This window comes from Bombina bombina, chromosome 1 (genome assembly GCF_027579735.1).
Source record: "Bombina bombina isolate aBomBom1 chromosome 1, aBomBom1.pri, whole genome shotgun sequence".
NCBI classification, from domain to species: Eukaryota; Metazoa; Chordata; class Amphibia; order Anura; family Bombinatoridae; genus Bombina; species Bombina bombina.
In genome coordinates this window covers 1,414,715,260-1,414,737,594 of record NC_069499.1, presented here as the reverse complement: position 1 = coordinate 1,414,737,594, position 22,335 = coordinate 1,414,715,260, and the positions used below count along the sequence as shown (strand labels likewise).

The following is a 22,335-nucleotide window of genomic DNA, read 5'->3' as shown; positions in this document are numbered from 1 at the left end:
CAAAATGGTGTCCCTTGCATTCCTATTGGCTGATTTGATTTGAGCTAATTTCAGTAGCTCTCATCCTATTGGCTGATTTGAACAGCCAATAGGATTTCAGTAGCTCTTATCCTATTGGCTGATTTGAATTTCAAAAATCAAATCAGCCAATAGGAATGCAAGGGACGCGATTTTGAATCGCGTACCTTGCATTGAAGATTCAGTAAACGGTGGCGACCGTATGAAGAGGATGCTCTGCGCCGGATGTCTTCAGGATGGACCCTCTCCGCGCCACCGGGATGAAGATAGAAGACGCCGCCGGGATGAAGATAGAAGATGCCGCATGGATGAAGATGGAGCCGCCTGGATGAAGATAGACCCGCCGGGATGAAGATCCTTCAAGCGGGACTTCAGCAACTGTAAGTTAATCTTCGGGGGATAGTGTGTTAAAAGAGCTAAATGCCCTTTTCAGGGCAATGCAAAAGAGATAAATGCCCTTTTAAGGGCAATGCCCATACAAATGCCCTTTCCAGGGCAATGGGTAGCTTAGGTGTTTGTTAGTTAGGTTTTTTTTTGGGGGGGGGTTGGTTGGGTGGTGGGGTTTACTGTTGGGGGGGTCTTTGTATTTATTTTACAGGTAAAAGAGCCATTTAACTTAGGGCAATGCCCTACAAAGGGCCCTTTTAAGGGCTATTGGTAGTTCTTGTAGGCTAGGGTTTTTTATTTTGGGTGGGCTTTTAGATTAGGTGTAATGATTTTTTATTTTTGATAATTTCGTTTGATATTTTTCATAATTTAGTAATTTTTATAGTATTGTTAGGATTTTTTTAATGTGTAATATAGTTTATTTAATTGGTAGTTAGCTTAATTTTAGTTTAATAGTTATATCAGTTTATCTGTTAGTTTAAACTTATTTTTTTTTTTATCTGATAGGTAAGTTTTAATTTAATTTAAGATATGGAAATTGTAATTTTTAATATAAAGTTAGGGGGGCATTAGGTTTAGGGGTCACAAGTTTAAATTAGTTTATTGCAATGTGGGGGGCTTTTGGTTTAGGGGTTAATAGTTTAATTTAGTATATTTCGTTGTGGGGGGCTTGCAATTTAGGGGTTAATAGGTTTATTATAGTGGCGGCGGTGTAGGGCTTAATAACTTTAGTATAGTGGGGGCGATGTGGGCGGGCGGCAGATTAGGGGTTAATTATATTTAAATAGTGTTTGCAATGCGGGAGGGCGGCGGTTTAGGGGTTAATAACTTAATTATAGTGGTGATAATGTTGGGGAGCGGCGGAATAGGGGTTAATACATTTTATTAGTGGCGGCAATGTCAGGAGCAGCAGATTAGGGGTTAATAAGTTTAATATAGTATTTGCGATGTGGGAGGGCCTCGGTTTAGGGGTAGTTTATGGGTGTTTAGTGTACTTTGTAACAGTTTAATTATGAGTATGTAACAGTTTTGTTGCGTAAAACTCAGAACTACTAGTCTCAGATTGCGAAACGGATCTTGTCGGTATAGGCTGCACCGCAAGCTTTTTAGCCTCACCGCAAAACTCGTAATACCGGCGCTATGAAAGTCCCATGAAAAAACTTCATTTTTACGTGTGCGGGACTGACGTTGCGTTACAGGCTAAAAGGCTTGTGGTACAGCTATACCCACAAGACTTTTTAATGGCTGAGGCACTGTTTTAATGCTGATATTACCATTTTTTAGCTTTAAAACCCGAACGCAAAACTTGTAATCTAGGTGATTGTCTAAAATATTACACTGTGTGTCCTAATGTCAGTATCAAGGTTTATCTTTAATACTAATTTCACATATACAAACTTTCGAAATATAATACACAATGTAACAAATGGCACTTACAAGTTCTGATGAGTGATCAATGACACAAGTATCAAGCAATTTCATTTGTTAGTGATAGTTTAAAATGTATATTTGAATCAGATTGGCTGATGTCATAAATCGTGTGAATCATGATGCAAATAGATTTATCAAAAAAAAATAAAAAGGAAGTTAGCTATATTATGTTGTGTATTTATTTCATTTTTATCTCTATATCTATTAGTGCAACAAGTTTGGGGCAAAACTTTGCACCAAATTTGAAGAAATAATATTGTCCCTTTGCTTTGTAATGCGAGACAAAGATGTAACATAATCCATAAGTAGTAATGTATTTTTCATTTTTATCCCTATATCTACTAGTGCACCAAATGTGGAACAATAATATTGTTTGCTTTAGAAAGGGTATACAATTTTAATAAAGTTTCTAATTTACTTTGATTATGTAATATGCTTCATTCTCTTGCAGCATCGAACATAAGCTTTCTGTGTTTTCAGACTCCCATTGATTTCTATGGCATCCCATTGATTTCTAGGTACGCTGCGTTGGAATAGACGCAAGCGTACCTGTTAAATGTTTGATAAATTGGGAAAAGGGTCAAATAGAGTCAAATGTGAATTCAAGACATCTGTAATGACGCAAGCATCGATCTGCATCGGATTGAGATCGCGGGAGCGTATATATTTCGTCACACATTTCAACATTTGACAATCTTGATGCTTTGTTAACTATGGTGGATCAATTTTGCGTCAAATACGACGCAGGATTCCAGCGCATTATCAGTTGACGTTTTGATAAATATCCCCCAAAGAATCACTACAATATTGTTACACCACCAAAGAAGTGTACAATGACTCGTATCCAACCTCCGTAGCTGCAAAAATGTTGCATGAAACTGAGTGAAGTTGGAGTTCCTAAACCTATAAGATGAAAGACATAATTTACAGCATTAAGCAACTTATTTATAAAAATCTCCAATTCATAATCTATATAAGTAAAAGACAAACAAATCTATTTTTTTCACTAATAGTAATTGTTAAGACGCCCATTTATCAAGCTCCGAATGGAGCTTGAGGGCCCGTGTTTCTGGCGAGTCTTCAGACTTGCTAGAAACAGAAGTTATGAAGCAGCGGTCTAAAGACTGCTACTCCATAACCCTGTCCGCCTGCTCTGATGAGGCAGACAGGAATCGCCGCAATTCAACCCGATCGAGTTAATTGACACCTCCCTGCTGGCGGCCGATCGGCCGCGATTCTGCAGGGGGCGGCATTGCGCCAGCAGCTCACAAGAGCTGCTGGTGCAATGCTGAATACGGAGAGCGTAACTGTTTATTGGAATAATAGCTGTTGACTGGTAAAGCATAACATTCCAAGCAGGTTTAGGAGGACTTCCTTTTTAAGATCATGCAGACACACTAAACAAAGTGACATTTAGGGCTGATTGAAATATAGCAATATTCTTCCATTAGCTGACCTTTGGTACAGTAGTCATTGATGTATAATTCTGCATCCTCTGACATCTGCTGCCACAGAACCAGGTAGTATGTGATGTTGCCATTCCGTTGGGTTGGGGGTTTCCACCGTACAATAAGGTTTGATGAGGAATTGGATATAATTATGACATCCTGGGGCACTGTAGGGGCTGTAGAAATAAGTTAAAGAATGAAAATTACTTTAAAAATGTTTACAAATACATATTTATGAAAAGAAGCATATGTAGATTTGTATTCAAATTTTAAAAAGGTGTCCAATATGTTCAATGGGATACATGTGAGTAAAATAAACAAGTTACAGCGAACAAGCATGAAGAGGTTCTTACATTGGAGTAAGGGCTGCAAACATAATAGATCGTAACCAAAGTACATAGGAAAGATGCTTTTGATTTTCAAAGCCTCCAAAAGATAGATTGTTACCCCAAGAATAGTGCATTATGGTTAGAAACACTATATCTAGTAGAAGAATAAATCACATAGACACTCACTTAATATGATTCTAAACAAAGTTTAAGAGTATATAAAGGTGCAACAGTAAAAATGCTCAAATTCACTAGAGCAATTTACTAGTTCAGTACTGTGTGCCTCCATGTGCTTAACCCCCTCTGCCTTATTCCCAACATGCACAGCAACAGGCAAGACAACCAAAATTAAATTTACTGGCCCTCATCCCAATACTCCTCCTATATTAACCATTAACTATCCATGCTCTCCCATGGCAGCTTTCCTAAACTGAAACTCCACAAAAAAAAGTATTGCCCCCCCCAACTCAAATTATCCTTAGCCGCATTCCTCCAATCAAAGTAAAACCATTCAGAAAAGGGTCGAGTTTAATGTTGCTTGCCACGGCATTCTAAATTTGTTACCACTATTAACCGAAAAGCCAATACATTTAGATGTTGATTCATACATCTAAACATAGAAGTAGTGAAAAGATACAGCCGAAAAAGCTGAAGATAAGGATAGAGGTCATACATCAATATAGAAGGACCCTATGCTTGGAGGAGAAGGTGAGCATTCATGACTTAAGCCGAGTTTGAAGAAGCAAAAGAACTAAGCTGGTGCATGAATTAAAGGGACATTGTACACTAGATTTTTCTTTGCATAACTGTTTTGTAGATTATCCATTTATATAGCCCATCTGAGAGTGTTTTTCTAAAAATGTATAGTTTTGCTTATTGGTGTTCAGACTCCTAACCAAGCTTTAGATGTATACTGATGCCTACAGACTCCTGTTTGTGTAATGAGTCTTTTCTTATGCAGGGGAAGGGGGAGTGTCTGCCTGTTCCTGCTTTCCCAGCTCCTTTTACTGGGTGACCCAACCTAACCTCATCAACGGTGCTAAACTGGAATCTTCTAAGTACGTTTTAAAAGGTTTTATACTGGATTTTTATATCAGTATCTGTGCATATTCTTCTTTATAGTAGTGTCTATTATTATATGAAAATTGGTGTTTCCTTTAAGATGGGAACTTACATTGGCCTTGGGTTATCCCTTTGATGAGGAAGAATACTAGGTAATGGGATTAATTAGGTTTAAGTTAATTTTTAGATGGTGAGGTTGTGCTGTGTGATGATACTTGTGGAATTATAGCAATAGGTGTCCTTGAGTACTAGTACGGAAGGTGTTAAAGCTTAGTCTTGTGGGAATCACAGATAGGGCAAATTAGTAAAGTTTATTGTGGCTAAAGTAAATTGAGTTTAGGGGGCCTGTGGGTTATTTGTTATAGAGATCCACAGTTGGAATTAAATATGGTGGAGTTTGTGGTTGGTGAATTGAATTGGGGGTAGGTATTTGCAGTGGAGGTGTCACAGGAAGTCACAATGTAATGCAATAGAGATGATGATGGTTTAGGGGTCACTTAAATTAGGGAACTCCTGTAACAGTGTATCAGATAATTCTGTTCTCAATATGTCAATATGACCCTGAAATTTGTTATGCAATATTGATAGGAACACTGCTTTACCTAATCTAATATGGACTTAGATGTACTAAATATAGATGCTCTGAGAGATATTATAATTATAGATATCAAATACTTTTGCATTTTCAAAAACTTGTGTTATGGGACGATTACAATATTGTTCTAAGTATCAGTCATTATTTTTTTAGCATTATTTAAGTGCCCCTTTAATAAGCAGGTGTGTAGTTAATAACTCGTAAGCAATAACTTACTGTAACAACAATACCATAAAAGAATGTGAGTGAAGCAGAGATGTCCAATAAAAGAAAATAAAAAAGACATATATTGCTTTTTTTTAACCTGCTGGCTTTGTCCGAATGTAGACCACATCACTTTGGGCTCCAAAGTTCCGTCCCTCCTCTTCTGTTGTCAGTGTGATAGCACGTACATATATTGCATACTGAGTCCATGGTTTTAGATTCAGCAACGTCACACTTGGTTCTTGGTCATTATTTAGAGGCAGCTCCACATCTACAACATTCCAGTTATTGGCGCCACATGCATCCTGCCCTAGGTAATCGGTTACATTTTGGAATGGCCTAGTGCAAAGAGAGGATAAGATGCAAACTAGAATGAAGCTTAGATGGGTCATGTTTGTAGATAATGTAGATATCTAAGTACATATGTGTTGTCAGAGGCATTCAACTTTGGTTTATGCATACAGACCTGGATAACACACACATAGATACAATTAGATGCATTTGTTCTCATCACATTTTCCAGTTAAATCCTTTGTGTGATAGCATTTATGTGCAAAAAATGTAAAATGATGACATTTTACCAATACTTTATTTTATGTCAACATGTTACTTGCAATATTAGCCTGTATAATTCAACATCAGTAACTTCATTATATTTAGATTAAAATTCTTGTAGTTCTGCAGTGTTATCACCCCAATCAAAAGTACATACGATTCTTTGTAGTGAACAATGAAGCTCAGAAGATCCCTGTAATCTGGAGGCTGATATCGCTCCCATTTAAGGAAGATGCGGTCAGCTTCTGTCACATTGGTGACAAAATGCAGATGATGAGTTTTGCCTACAAAAAAAGAAATGGATTGCTTGAATCATTTGTTGTTTTTAGATAGGGTAAATCAATGTAGACAAAATGTGCATGTAAATATTTTAAAAATTATTTAAAATATAAAAAAAAATCAATATAGATTACACACTTTACATATGAGATACTTACAAGAGGCCCTGTCTCCATTGGTACGAGGATTTATGTCGGCCTTGTTCTGTCTTCCTTTAGTCCCAGTGATATCCTCTATGTGGTAGATCTCAGAAAGGCAGAGTTTTGGGTTGAAGGCAAAGTACAACTTCCCAACTGGGATAGAAAGGTTCTCATGACTGGGGTCCCAGAGTTGCTGGAGATTTTGATTGTCTAGGACATACAATGTGTAATTCCTGTGAATGTAAGAAAGCAAAAATGTTTACAATGTTCTGTTAAAGAAAGCTTCAACTTTCATATAGATGTCCTCCATACAGTTAACCTGGTTTTGGAGAGGACATACCTGTTATTGGCAATAAAATGCACATAGGTGAAACAAAAGCAGGAATTTAATTACATTTCCATAGTTTGCCGTATGCCCAAAAATAACATACACAAAACAGAAATCATAAAAAAATAAAATAAAAGTTTATGGTGACAGTAAAGTTAGAGAGATGGCTTTATAAATAATGATAGTTTTTATTGTTAAATATACTTTCTGTTTGGGTTTGTGAAATGCTTTTTTTTAAGTGTGTGACTGTGTGCATATTAGCATTTGTGTGGATTTTAGTTTGTTTGTTTGTTTGTTTGTACATATGTTTTTTTCAATAGCAACAGAAATTAAAGGGCCATAAGAGTAAAAAAAAATTAAGTGCTCTAAATAGTGTTAAACCCCCAGAAAGTAGAAGTATGCTTGTCCCAAGTGGAAACCTCCACTGATGCACTCAGCAGTGCTAGTCGCACTATTCAGCTGGGATTTCAACTTGGGACGAGCAGTACTTTGTGGGGGTAAAACACATATGCCTAGATTTAGAGTTTTGTCGGTAAAAACCTGCGTAGCTAACACTGCTTTTTTTCCCAGCGCACCCTTAAGACAACGCTGGTATTTAGAGTTGTCTGAGTGGCTGCGTTAGGCTCAGAAAAGGGTGCGTTGAGCATAATTTAGCTCCACTTCAACCCTCAATACCATCGTTGCCTACGGTAGCGGTAAGCTGGAAAAACATGCTTGTTCACGATATCCCCATAGGAAACAATGGGGCAGTTTGGGCTGAAAAAAACCTAACACCTGCAAAAAAGCAGCATTCAGCTCCTAACGCAGCCCCATTGTTTCCTATGGGGAAACACTCTCTAAGTCTGCACCTAACACCCTAACATGAACCCCGAGTCTAAACACCCCTAACCTTACACTTATTAACCCCTAATCTGCCGCCCCCCGCTATCGATGACACCTACATTATTAACCCCTAATCTGCCGCTTCGGACACCGCCGCCACCTACATTATAGCTATGAACCCCTAATCTGCTGCCCCTAACATCGTCGACACCTATATTATATTTATTACCCCCTAATCTGCCCCCCCCAACGTCCCCGCTACCTTACCTACACTTATTAACCCCTAATCTGCCGACCGGACCTCGCCGCCACTATAATAAATGTATTAACCCCTAAACCGCCGCACTCCCGCCTCGCAAACACTATAATAAATAGTATTAACCCCTAATCTGCCCTCCCTAACATCGCCGCCACCTACCTACAATTATTAACCCCTAATCTCCAGCCTGCAACGTCGCCGCTACTATAATAAAGTTATTAACCCCTAAACCTAACTCTAACCCTAACCCTAACACCCCCCCTAACATAAATATAATTTAAATTAAACAAAATAATATTCCTAAAATTAAATAAATTAATCCTATTTAAAACTAAATACTTACCTATAAAATAAACCCTAATATAGCTACAATATTACTAATAATTACATTGTAGCTATTTTAGTATTTATATTTATTTTACAGGCAACTTTTTATTTATTTTAACTAGGTACAATAGCTATTAAATAGTTAATAACTATTTAATAGCTACCTAGTTAAAATAACTACAAAATTATCTGTAAAATAAATCCTAACATAAGTTACAAATACACCTAACACTACACTATCATTAAATTAATTAAATAAATTACCTACAATAAGCTAAACTAAAATACAATCAAATAAACTATTCTATAATACAAAAAAAACACTATATTACAAAAAAATTACAAAAAAAAAGAAGTTTAAACTAATTACACCTAATCTAAGCCCCCTAATAAAATAAAAAAATACCCCCAAAATAAAATAATGCCCTACCCTATTCTAAATTACTAAAGTAATCAGCTCTTTTACCAGCCCTTAAAAGGGCTTTTTGCGGGGCATTGCCCCAAAGTAATCAGCTCTTTTACCTGAAAATACAATAGGATTCTATCAGCCAATCGGAATTAAGGTAGGTAAGGAAGTTCAATCCGATTGGCTGATCCAATCAGCCAATCGTATTGAGCTCACATTCTATTGGCTGTGCGTATTGAGCTCAGCCAACTACTGTGTGTGTATAAAAGGTCAATGAGTTTCTGGACTCCTGACAGACCCTTGCATCTTTCATCCAGTGCTGCACTGACGTTTCTGGATTCTGAGTCATGAGGAAATCAAAAGAATTGTCAAAGGATCTGCGGGAAAATGTAGCTGAGTGGTATAAAACAGGAAATGGATATAAAAAGATATCCAAGGAATTGAGAATGCAAATCAGCACTGTTCAAACTCTAATCAAAAAGTGGAAAATGAGGGGTTCTATTGAAACCAAACCACGGTCAGGTAGACCAACTATAATTTCAGCCACAACTGCCAGGAAAATTGTTCAGGATGCAAAGACAAACCCTCAAATAACTTCAGCTGAAATACAGGACTCTCTGAAAACATGTGGTGTGAATGTTTCAAGATGCACAATAAGGAGACACTTGAAGAAAGATGGGCTGCATGGTCGAGTCGCCAGAAGAAAGCCATTACTACGCAAATGCCACAAAGTATCCCGCTTAAAATACGCCAAACAGCAAGAGACAAGCCTCAAACCTTCTGACAAAAAGTCATTTGGAGTAACCAATATTTAGCTTTTTGGCCACAACCATAAACGCTACATTTGGAGAGGAGTCAACAAGGCCTATGATGAAAGGTACACCATTCTACTGTGAAACACGGAGGTGGATCGCTGATATTTTGGGGATGTGTGAGCTACAAAGGCGCAGGAAATTTGGTCAGAATTGATGGCAAGATGAATGCAGTATGTTATCAAGCAGAACCCCTCATTTTCCACTTCTTGATTAGTGTTTGAACACTGCTTATTTGCATTCTCAATTCCTTGGATATCTTTTTATATCCCTTTCTTGTTTTATACAGTTAAACTACCTTTTCCTGCAGATCCTTTGACAATTCTTTTGCTCTCCCCATGACTCAGAATCCAGAATCGTCAGTGCAGCACTGGATGAAAGATGCAAGGGTCTGTCACTAATTACACACACTAATTACAAGCAAACAGATCGCAGGTGAGGATGGATACCTTTAATAAGCCATTCAAACCCCTTTGTGTCAACTTGTGTGCATGTTATCAGGCCAAAATAACCAGGGTATGTAAACTTTTGATCAGGGTCATTTGGGTAGTTTCTGTTGTCATTATGATTTAAAAAGAGTAAACACAGTTGATCGATAATACATGAGCACAAATGTACATATTTACGTATAGCTGAGCAGAGGAGAGAGACAGAAAAAAAAGGTATGAAATACAGAAATCAGGGTTACAAGTTGCAAATAAGATCTGTCACCTATTTACAAAATTAGGGCAGGGGCTATGGACTCGTATCAGCCCTAAGGGAAAAAAATTATCGGTAAGTATAAATTCTGTTTTCCTTCTTAGCTAATAAGAGTCCATAGCTTAATAACATGTGGGAAAAAGTGTGAAGGGAAGACCAGAATGCTGCCTTACAAATCTGTTCCAAGGAGGCATCATCCTTGAAAGCCCAGGAAGTAGATACTTATTTTGTAGAGCAGTTACTCTCTTTGGTGGTGGATTTACCACAACCAAGTAAGCCTTACAAATAATCTGCTTGAGCCAGGATGCCAGGGCCTCCGCCGTAGCTTTCTGACCCTTCCTAGGACCAGAGTAGTGGACAAATAAACTGGAAGCTTGTCTTAAGTCTTTAGTAGAATATATAACTTTAAAGCTCTCACAACATCTAGGTTGTGAAGTAATTTTTTCTTTTGGATTAAAAGGCTTTGGCCACAAAGAAGGAACAACTACTTCCTTATTAATATTTTCTGAAGATACCACCTTAGGAAGAAAATCATATTTGGTCCACAGGATGAAAAGAACCTTCCAGGACAACAGTTTAAAGTCTAAAATATGCATAAGTTTAAAAGGAGAACCTTGTAGAAAATAGAGAACTAAATTCAAGTTCCAATGAGAAGAAATTGGTCTAATAACTGGAGAAATTCTAATTAGGGCTTGAACAAAAGTTTGAAGATCTGGCATCTTAGCCAACTTTTTGTGAAACAAAACAGTTAATTAGATATCTGACCTCTTAGAGAACTAGCTGATAGGCCCTTATCTATTCCATCCTAAAGGAACTGAAGTATTCTGAGATTTTTAAAGGATTTCCAAGAAAACAAAAATCCTCAAGCGCAACAGTAAAGAACGTAAACTTTCCATATGTTATGATAAATTATTTGCTTAACTGGCTTACTTGCATGAAGCAAAGTATAGATCTTGAGGTATAATCATTTAACCTTCACACCATCAAATTCAGCAAACTGAGTTCTGGGTGAAACAGAGGTCCTTGAGACAGAAGATCCTTCCTTAGGGGTAGGGTCCATTTTGGAAGAGAAGACACCTGAATTAGGTCTGCATACCAAGTTCCATACCAGGGCTATGAGAATTGCTGAAGCTAAATCCTGTTTGTTTCTTGCAATGACTCTTAAAAGAAGAACAAACTGGGAAAATAGAAATATTCAGGGACAAACAAGAGCTTTGGAGTCTCTATATCTGGCACAATATGGTTAAAGCTGTGATTCAGCTTGTACGCCATTAGATATATACATGGTAGAACACAATTTAGAATAAGCTGGTCAAATGTGTCTTGGTGAAGAACCCATTCTCTTGACTGAACAGATTAAAGTAGTCTGCTTCCCACTTGTTAACACATTGAATATGAAGTTCATAGAGAACAGCTTTCCTTCTCTATTCATAACAGAAGGAGAGACATTTCTTGCATGGTGAGAGAGATGCAAGTCCCTCCTTGATAGTTAATTAAGATGGAACTTGACTGAGAATGGACCATGGCATGAAGAGCTCTAAGAAATGCTCGGAGTTCCAGAATGTTGAGTGGTAACCTCGCCTCCAGAGGGAATCAAACTCCTTGCATCCCTTTAAGACCTCCAGATGGTGCCCTGGCCCAGTCGAGTGCTGATGTGAGCACTGAAAACATAGAAAGGAAAGCAAAAAAGGATGCATAAATGCTATAGAGCAAGGAAACAAACTACATTTGAGGTAGCCATAAGGAAAATATAGAAGCTTATCACACCTGCACTTGAGAATGAGTCTGTGATTCCTAGTTTACAGCCTCTGCTTTGTCCTTAAAGCACAGGAGGGCTGAGGAAAATACTTGCATCAGATACTTTCTATGTAACAAAAAATATGTTAAAACACACATATAAAAGATAATTGTAAAGAGGAAAAAAGGATCCACAGGTCTAATCAAACTATAGATTCCTTATTTGTAAAACTAGGTATGTTAACACTAAGCTTGAGATAGATAGTGTGTATTGAGACTAGCAATGTGTGTTGATGCAAGTACTAAAATATTTTCATAGATCCATGTTTGCATGTAGCTAAACATACAATTTAGTATCTGAGATAAATAAAATTAGCATGTTCTGTCAAAAACGGACTCTATACTACTCACAATAATGAGATTAGTTAAAGTACATATTAATGAGGTCAGTAGTAACCGGACCACAAAGCATACGTAAAAAAGTACATGTATTGGTAAATTTTGGCCATTACAGTATCCTGATCTATCAAAACAGTATCTCTGTTTTGTAACAGGAAAATTATAGAAAAAATATGCTGAAATGGAAACATTTGTACTGGTAATACAAAACTATATAACACAATACAAAACATGTCTGCATAATGATTACATTTGTAATTTGGTACATATATGATTTGTACTACATATATGATTTGTACTACTGTTGAATGCAAGAACCCTATTGTTTTGGCCAGGAAGGAACACAAGGAAGGAACCACAATCTCCTGATTGATGTTGCGATCTGACACAACCTTAGGAAGAAAACCTAATTTAGTACGTAAAACTGCCTTATCTGCATGAAAAATCAGATAAGGGGACTCACATTGCAAAGCAGAGATCTCAAAAACTCTGTACGGAGAGGCAATAGCCAATAAAAAGAGGACCTTCCAAGATAACAATTTAATGCCAACGGAACGCAGAGGCTCAAACGGAACCTGTTGCAAAACCCGAAGAACAAGATTTAGGCTCCAAGGAGGAGCCCCAGATCTAAACACAGGTCTGATCCTAATCAGAGCCTTAACAAAGGACTGCATGTCTTGAAGCTCAGCCAGTCTCTTGTGCAATAAAACCGACAAGTCCAAAATCTGTCCCCTCAGGGAACTAGCAGAAAGGCCCTTTTCCAGTTCATCCTGGAGAAAAGATAAGATCCTAGCAACCTTAACTCTGTACCAGGAAAAACCACGCTCTTCACACCCGAATAAGTAGGTCCTCCACACCTTGTGTTAGATACGCCGAGTAACTGGTTTATGAGCTTGAATAAGAGTATCAATGACACTCTCAAATAAACCTCTCTTGGTTAAGACTAAGCATTTAATCTCCACGCAGTCAGCCTCAGAGAATCTAGATTTTGATGAACAAATTCTATGTAAAAGCTACAGTCTGCCTTCTGCCTTGTCTGTCCATTTCTATGATTCTTGAAAGAGGTTTAAAGATACTAAAGTTACTTTTGCTGCTTGGATTAAGGCCTTAATCCTTAAGGCATACTTGGTTGCAGGGAGGACTGCCTGTAAGTGTATTGATGCTCATTCCACAGTACCCAGAATTTCTGAAATAGCAGCAAACTGTAGACCAAGGGATTGCCAGATAAATCCATATTTCACCTGGAAGGCCTGTGACATTCTCCACACTAGGTAAAGATTCTCTCTGCCCGGCTGTATGCCTGTCATTCCCTCTATTCAGGAAGCGGTCTTAGTGGGAAAATGGGTCTCAGATCAGTTAGAGAACCTCTATCAGACCACTTGAATTGATGCTCATTCCACAGTACCCAGAATTTCTGAAATAGCAGCAAACTGTAGACCAAGGGATTGCCAGATAAATCCATATTTCACCTGGAAGGCCTGTGACATTCTCCACACTAGGTAAAGATTCTCACTGCCCGGCTGTATGCCTGTCATTCCCTCTATTCAGGAAGCGGTCTTAGTGGGAAAATGGGTCTCAGATCAGTTAGAGAACCTCTATCAGACCACTTGAAGGGGAAAAAAAACAAAACAAAACTTTTTTTTGCCAATGTTGATGTCATGTAATAATTTAAGTTTCTCGTTTTTTTTTTTTTTTAATTAAAAAAGGTAAATAAATTGAAATTATGTGATTGCTATATTGTAGACATTTAATTTTAACAATGAATATAAAAACTTAAATTTAAATAAACAGTAAGGCCTAGATTATGAGTTGATTGCAAAATTGCACTTTCGCAAGCGCAATATTTGCACTCCACTCAGTAATACCAATGCACGCAAATGTGCACTGGTATTACAACTTAAGTGCAATGCGAACCTCGCGTTCGCATTGCCTGGAAGCCTTGCGCTCATGAGAGCGCGCTTCCATAGGCTCCAATGGGAGCCTCGTTCTGATGCCGGGAGACACGGCAAAGAACCTAGCACAACGCAGGGGGTAAGTCGTACAGCGTTGGGCAGCAAATTTAAAATATATATGTGTATGATTATAACCATATTTATTTATGTGTTTATATGTGTATATTAACACACATTAACACATAAATATATAAGTATATAAGTGTATACACATTTATTAACAGTATAAACACAGTCCCCATATACTGCAATGTAAAGGCACTTTTCAGTGCCGTTTTTTTCCCCAAACACCCCACATCTACTCATTTTAACCCCTTATAACTGCTTTGTGCATTTATTTATTTTTAAAAGATGCTCATATTTTTTATTTTAATAAAGTAACTGTACACTTTATTTGGGGTGCAACTGTGGGTCAATATTTGTAATTAACCAAGTCTGACCTCTGGTTAATTGTACTTAGCAAAGTGCTACTGCGAGCTCGCGGTAGCATTGACCAGCCACTTGTAATGGCTGGTTATTTAATTTGCGCCTGTAAAACGGGTAAACTTGCCCCTTTACAGGCGCACGCTAAAATAGCGCTTCACTTGTAATCTAGCCCAGATGTTTTATAATTATAAAATAACTATCAGTAATTAGGCCTTTAATAAATTAACCTCCCAAGGCAAAATTAGATTTTGTTGACCAAAATGTGCAGCTGAATATTTTAAAAGCTTATCAATATTTATCTTTTCAACAAAATACACTATTTCAGACTAAAGGCATTTTTGTAGATTGTACATTTATCCCAGTTGAATGTCTTATCACAGGATCTATATTAATTGCTGCCCCAGAATCTTTAACTACAATCATTCTTACCCATCTACCATGGAATCCCCTCGGATAAGCTTCAGGTTTTTAAAAAACGATAAGGAGACTAGAGCAAAGGAATGCTTGATCTTCAGGAAGCCAGTGATCGTCTCAATAAGCCCCAAGCTCCTCTGTAGCTCTGATGCCAAATTATCTGAAAGGAAAACAATTACAATTGATACAGAAATCTGCAGAGATTTTATTAAGAAGATACAGTAGTGCTTAGGGAAAAATTAACAAATTGGCTTAAAGATAAAAAAAAAGTACATTAACTGAATATAAAAATATTTATATTATTTTAACTACTTTTGAGCATAATTAATAACCCCTAATCAAATTACTACTCTTAAAGGGCATGATGTACTTAAGCATCAAGGTTCTTTAAATGGGATGGGCTCTCTCACACCCTCTGGTAAGATGAAAGCTACTGCCTCTTGTTTGCATATCTTTTCTGAAAGCTAACACTGCAGTATTGAAATTTTCTATATAGGTTGTAGTTTCAACTGGCAAAACAGCTATTTAAAATGACAAAATAAAGGTAAAAGGGGCTATTTGTAAATAATTTAATACACTCCAGCAGGAAAAATGGATCATGAGGGACATATTACGGGAGACCGTTTTACAGTAAAATGTACTTTCAACTATTCCTTTGAATACTTTGGAGACACTGCTTGTTAGGTAAATTGTCTAGAATTTGTTAATATACCCAGCAGGTTAGGCACAACAGAAGTTACTGCCCAATACAGAAGAATAGCTTTATATGTAAAGAAAGTAAGTAGGCTACCAGCTTGTTACAGTCTGGAGCATTTATAGAGCGGCAGATTTTAAAATAATGTTCTAATAAAAAAAAATACATAATACATAATTAGTGCATGCCGTATTTACTGACTGGAGAAAACGTGTCTGACTGCCCTGCTCAGAAGCTGCAGCGCTCGTGTCTCCTGTGGTACTTTACACATAGTAATTTAGAGTCAGCAATGCAAAACTTTACCAAATTAGAACATGTGATTTTTACATTAGAATGTTCCTTTCAAGTAGTATATAATCTCTGTTCAGCACCATAATGAAGACTGGTATAGATTTGTTTTTTTTTCACAAGAATACCTTGTGTTGTCACGACCACCTGCTTTTAAAGAAAAGTCACTACAATACAATACATTTAGGATATTGAGAATTCTTGCTTTGGTGCTAAAATTAAAAAAAATGCATTTAGAATAAGCACAAAAAAAACAAGAAAAATAAAAAAAGCCAAAAGGAATTAATTTTAAAAATGAAAAAAAAAAATTAAAAAAAAAATCAAAGAGCAAAACTTACAGCCCCTCCGGATGTTGATAATCAAACTGCCTTCAATCAACGTGCAGCCAGCTATATCCTTTGCAGCTTCAATGGAATCAATAGTTTTTATTCCAATCTTGCACTCTTTTGGACAGAGCCCAACACACTTGTGGCAGAGGAGGCTATAAAAAGATAGATAATTTACTGATTCACTAAATACTGATACTGCATTATACAAGGGTTAAATTAAAATGTTTAGTCATGCATAGTTAAGTAGCTTTGCAATACACTTTATTTTGCCCCTTTTTATGTAAATTAGCTCTGAAAATTGTGGATTTTCTAATTCTCAAAACTATAAATGTACCCTGCAGACTTACCAAGCCTGAACCTGCAACATATATGTCCCTAATTGATCTGGCTGTTAAAAACTGCAAAACAAAGTACTGTATGCTATCATAATGACCGTGTCTAGCCTTTTCAGCAGCAGACTCAAGCGTGGATTGGCTCCTTTAAATGAGGCAAGTAAGTTGAGTTTGGCTACTGAATAACAATTGTAGCAAACAATAAAATTATTTTAAAAAAATGTTTAGTCTTGGTTAATATGTTATTCTATAGCAAGACAACAAATATCTTGCAATTACAAGGTGTTTACTGTCCCTTTAAGAAACAGGGCCTGGTCTCTGTTTGGATCTGTAAGCTATTGTCACCCATTGGCAATGGGTGTTCACTTGATTCAGTATCAAAACGTTAATCCTATATTATCCTTAAATTGTATTTCCTGTTTCGCAAAAAAAAACAGAATTTATGCTTACCTGATAAATTACTTTCTCCAACGGTGTGTCCTGTCCACGGCGTCATCCATTACTTGTGGGAAATGTTCTCCCCCACAGGGAAAGGCAAGGAGAGCACACAGCAAGAGCTGTCCATCTAGCTCCCCCTCTTGTTCCGCCCCCCAGTCATTCGACCGACGGTTAGGAGAAAAAGAAGAAACTATAGGGTGCCGTGGTGACTGTAGTGTATAAAGAAAAAAAAAATTCAACCTGATTAAAAAAACCAGGGCGGGCCGTGGACCGGACACACCGTTGGAGAAAGTAATTTATCAGGTAGGCATAAATTCTGTTTTCTCCAACATTGGTGTGTCCGGTCCACAGCGTCATCCATTACTTGTGGGAACCAATACCAAAGCTTTAGGACACGGATGAAGGGAGGGAGCAAATCAGGTTACCTAAACAGAAGGCACCACGGCTTGCAAAACCTTTCTCCCAAAAACAGCCTCCGAAGAAGCAAAAATATCAAATTTGTAGAATTTGGCAAAAGTGTGCAGAGAAGACCAAGTCGCTGCCTTACATATCTGGTCAACAGAAGCCTCGTTCTTATAGGCCCATGTGGAAGCCACAGCCCTAGTAGAGTGAGCTGTGATACGGTCAGGAGGCTGCCGTCCGGCAGTCTCATAAGCCAAGCGGATAATGCTTTTCAGCCAGAAAGAGAGAGAGGTAGCAGTAGCTTTTTGACCTCTCCTCTTACCAGAGTAAACGACAAACAAGGATGAGGTTTGTCTAAAATCTTTTGTTGCTTCTAAATAGAACTTTAAAGCACGAACAACATCTAAATTGTGTAATAAACGTTCCTTCTTTGAAACTGGATTCGGACACAAAGAAGGAACAACTATTTCCTGGTTGATGTTCTCGTTGGAAACAACTTTTGGAAGAAAACCAGGCTTAGTACGCAAAACAACCTTATCTGAATGGAACACCAGATAGGGTGGATCACACTGCAAAGCAGATAATTCAGAAACTCTTCTAGCAGAAGAAATAGCAACCAAAAACAGAACTTTCCAAGATAGTAACTTAATATCTATGGAATGTAAAGGTTCAAACGGAACCCCTTGAAGAACTGAAAGAACTAAATTTAGACTCCAAGGAGGAGTCATGCGTCTGTAAACAGGCTTGATTCTAACCAAAGCCTGAACAAAAGCTTGTACATCTGGCAAAGCTGCCAGTCGTTTGTGCAACAAGACGGATAATGCAGAAATCTGTCCTTTTGGAGAACTAGCTGACAATCCTTTATCCAAACCTTCTTGGAGAAAGGAGAGAATCTTTGGAATTTTAATCTTACTCCAGGAGAATCCTTTGGATTCACACCAACAGATATATTTTTTTCCATATTTTATGGTAAATCCTTCTAGTCACAGGTTTTCTGGCTTGGACCAGAGTATCAATCACAGAATTTGAAAACCCACGCTTGGATAAAATCAAGCGTTCAATTTCCAAGCAGTCAGCTGCAGAGAAACTAGATTGGGATGTTCGAATGGACCTTGTACTAGAAGGTCCTGTCTCAAAGGTAGCTTCCATGGTGGAGCCGATGACATATTCACCAGGTCTGCATACCAAGTCCTGCGTGGCCACGCAAGAGCTATCAGAATCACCGAGGCCTTCTCCTGTTTGATCCTGGCTATGAGCCTGGGGAGGAGAGGAAACGGTGGAAACACATATGCTAGGTTGAACGACCAAGGCACCACTAATGCATCCACTAGAGTCGCCTTGGGATCCCTGGATCTGGACCCATAGCAAGGAATCTTGAAGTTCTGACGGGACGCCATTAGATCCATGTCTGGAATGCCCCATAATTGGGTTAACTGAGCAAAGACCTCCGGATGGAGTTCCCACTCCCCCGGATGGAAAGTCTGACGACTCAAATAGCCCGCCTCCCAGTTGTCTACTCCTGGGATGTGAATAGCAGATAGATGGCAGGAGTGATTCTCTGCCCATTGGATTATCTTGGTTACTTCCTTCATCGCTAGGGAACTCTTTGTTCCACCCTGATGATTGATGTACGCAACAGTCGTTATGTTGTCCGACTGAAATCTTATGAACCTGGCTTCCGCTAGCTGAGGCCAAGCCAGGAGCGCATTGAATATAGCTCTTAGTTCCAAAATGTTTATCGGGAGAAGCGACTCTTCCCACGACCATAGGCCCTGAGCTTTCAGAGAGTCCCAGACCGCGCCCCACCCCAAGAGGCTGGCGTCGGTCGTGACGATGACCCACTCCGGTCTGCGGAAACTCATTCCCTGAGACAGGTGATCCTGGGTCAACCACCAGAGAAGTGAGTCCCTGGTTACCTGGTCTACTTGAATTTGGGGAGACAAGTCTGTATAGTCCCCATTCCACTGATTGAGCATGCACAGCTGTAATGGTCTTAGATGAATTCGAGCAAAAGGAACCACATCCATTGCTGCGACCATTAGTCCTATTACTTCCATGCATTGAGCTATGGAGGGTTGAGGAATAGAGTGAAGAACTCGACAAGCTTTTAGAAGCTTTGTCTTTCTGACGTCTGTGAGAAAGATCTTCATTTCCACAGAATCTATTATTGTTCCCAGAAAAATAACCCTTGTGGACGGTGACAGTGAACTTTTTTCTATGTTCACTTTCCACCCGTGAGATCTGAGAAAAGCCAACACAATGTCTGTATAAGCCCTCGCTTTGAAAAGAGACGACGCTTGGATTAGGATGTCATCTAGATAAGGTGCTACAGCGATGCCCCTCGGTCTTAGGACCGCTAGAAGGGACCCTAGCACCTTTGTGAAGATTCTGGGAGCGGTGGCTAAACCGAATGGAAGAGCCACAAACTGGTAATGTTTGTCCAGAAAGGCGAACCTCAGGAACTGATGATGAGATTTGTGGATTGGGATATGCAGATACGCATCCTTCAGATCCACGGTAGTCAAAAATTGACCCTGCTGGATTGTTGGTAAGATTGTCCGAATGGTTTCCATCTTGAAGGATGGAACTCTGAGGAACTTGTTTAATATCTTTAAATCCAGAAATGGCCTGAAAGTTCTCTCTTTTTTGGGAACCACAAACAGGTTTGAGTAAAACCCTAGACCTTGTTCCCCGGAGGGGACTGGGTTTATCACTCCCATCTTTGATAGGTCTCCTACACAATGTAAGAATGCCTGTTTCTTTATCTGGTCAGAAGATAAGCGAGACAGGTGGAACCTTCCCTTTGGAGGAAGTCCCTTGAATTCTAACAGGTATCCCTTGGAAACTGTCTCTAGTGCCCAGGGATCCAGAACATCTCTTGCCCAAGCCTGAGCGAAGAGAGATAGTCTGCCCCCTACCAGATCCGGTCCCGGATCGGGGGCTACCCCTTCATGCTGTCTTGGTAGCAGCAGCAGGTTTCTTGGTTTGTTTACCCTTGTTCCAGCCTTGCATGGGCTTCCAAGCGGGTTTGGGCTGAGCCGCGTTACCTTCTTGTCTAGCGGCAGTGGAGTTATTAGCCGGTCCGTTCCTGAAATTGCGAAAGGAACGAAAATTAGACTTGTTCTTAGCCTTAAAAGGCCTATCCTGTGGGAGGGCATGGCCCTTACCCCCAGTGATGTCTGAAATAATTTCCTTCAATTCCGGCCCAAAAAGGGTCTTACCCTTGAAAGGAATATTCAGTAACTTAGTCTTGGACGACACGTCTGCCGACCAGGATTTTAGCCAAAGCGCCCTCCGCGCTACTATAGCAAAACCTGAGTTTTTCGCCGCCAATTTCGTTATTTGAAAGGCGGCATCCAATATAAAGGAATTAGCTAACTTTAATGCGTGAATTCTGTCCATGACTTCTTCATAGGAAGTCTCTTTCTGGAGCGACCTTTCTAGTTCTTCGAACCAAAAGGACGCCGCTGAAGTGACAGTAATAACACACGTAGCTGGTTGAAGGATGAACCCTTGCTGAACAAAAATCTTTTTAAGCAATTCTTCCAATTTTTTATCCATAGGATCTTTGAAAGCGCAGCTGTCCTCTATAGGAATAGTTGTGTGCTTCGCTAGTGTTGAAACAGCTCCCTCAACCTTCGGGACCATTTTCCATGCGTCCCTTCTAGGGTCTACTATGGGAAACATTTTCTTAAATATAGGAGGTGGGGCAAAAGGTACACCTGGCTTCTCCCACTCCTTTTCCACTATGTTCGCTACCCTCTTAGGTATTGGAAAAGCGTCGTAGTGCACTGAGACCTCTAAAAACTTGTCCAATTTGCAAAACTTCTCTGGTACTACCATGGAATCACAGTCATCCAGAGTAGCTAATACCTCCTTAAGCAAAGCGGGGAGATGTTCTAGCTTAAACTTAAAATGCCACTAGATCAGGTTCTGCCTGTTGAGAAATTTTTCCTGAGTCTGAAATTTCACCCTCAGACAGCCCTTCCCTCACAGCCAATTCCGATTGATGTGAGGGTAAAATAGATAAGGCATCGTCAGCGTCTGATTGCTCATCCTTTTTATCTGTATTTAAAACTGAACAATCACGCTTTCTCTGAAAAACTGGCAGTTTGGATAAAAGATTTGCTATAGAATTATCCACTACTGCTGATAATTGTTGCATAGAAATAAGCACTGGCGCGCTAGGTGTCGCCTGCGCGGGCAAAGCTGGTGTAGACACAGAAGGAGAGGATGTAGAGCTATCCCCACTACCTTCATTAGATAAATCATCTTGGGCAACATTATGAAAAATAACAGAGCTGTCCTGATTTTGTTTGGACGCTATGGCGCAATTATCACAAACACTCGAAGGGGGAATGAGGCATCGTTGAATGAGGAGAGCAATACGCTCTCCGTATTCAGCATTGCACCAGCAGCTCACAAGAGATGCTGGTGCAACGCCGCCCCCTGCAGACTCGCAACCAATCGGCTGCCAATAGGTGGTGTCAATCAACCCGATCTTACTTGATCGGGTTAAATTCCGGCGATTCCAGCCTCCGAAGAAGCAAAAATATCAAATTTGTAGAATTTGGCAAAAGTGTGCAGAGAAGACCAAGTCGCTGCCTTACATATCTGGTCAACAGAAGCCTCATTCTTATAGGCCCATGTGGAAGCCACAGCCCTAGTAGAGTGAGCTGTGATACGGTCAGGAGGCTGCCGTCCGGCAGTCTCATAAGCCAAGCGGATAATGCTTTTCAGCCAGAAAGAGAGAGAGGTAGCAGTAGCTTTTTGACCTCTTCTCTTACCAGAGTAAACGACAAACAAGGATGAGGTTTGTCTAA

General features: G+C 39.1%; 1 protein-coding gene across 1 annotated transcript in view; it reads right to left on the bottom strand.

Annotated features, from left to right (window-relative positions):
• The window catches only part of INSRR (insulin receptor related receptor), a 365,100-nt gene that overhangs the window by 107,788 nt on the left and 234,977 nt on the right, over positions 1-22,335 (bottom strand). Inside the window, exons 4-9 of the mRNA XM_053705334.1 lie at positions 16,350-16,492; positions 15,045-15,189; positions 6,467-6,681; positions 6,187-6,313; positions 5,575-5,813; positions 3,293-3,460 (exon numbers count right to left, since the gene is read on the bottom strand). Coding sequence (XP_053561309.1) covers positions 3,293-3,460; positions 5,575-5,813; positions 6,187-6,313; positions 6,467-6,681; positions 15,045-15,189; positions 16,350-16,492 — 1,037 coding nt within the window. The remainder of the gene's footprint in view (positions 1-3,292; positions 3,461-5,574; positions 5,814-6,186; positions 6,314-6,466; positions 6,682-15,044; positions 15,190-16,349; positions 16,493-22,335) is intronic.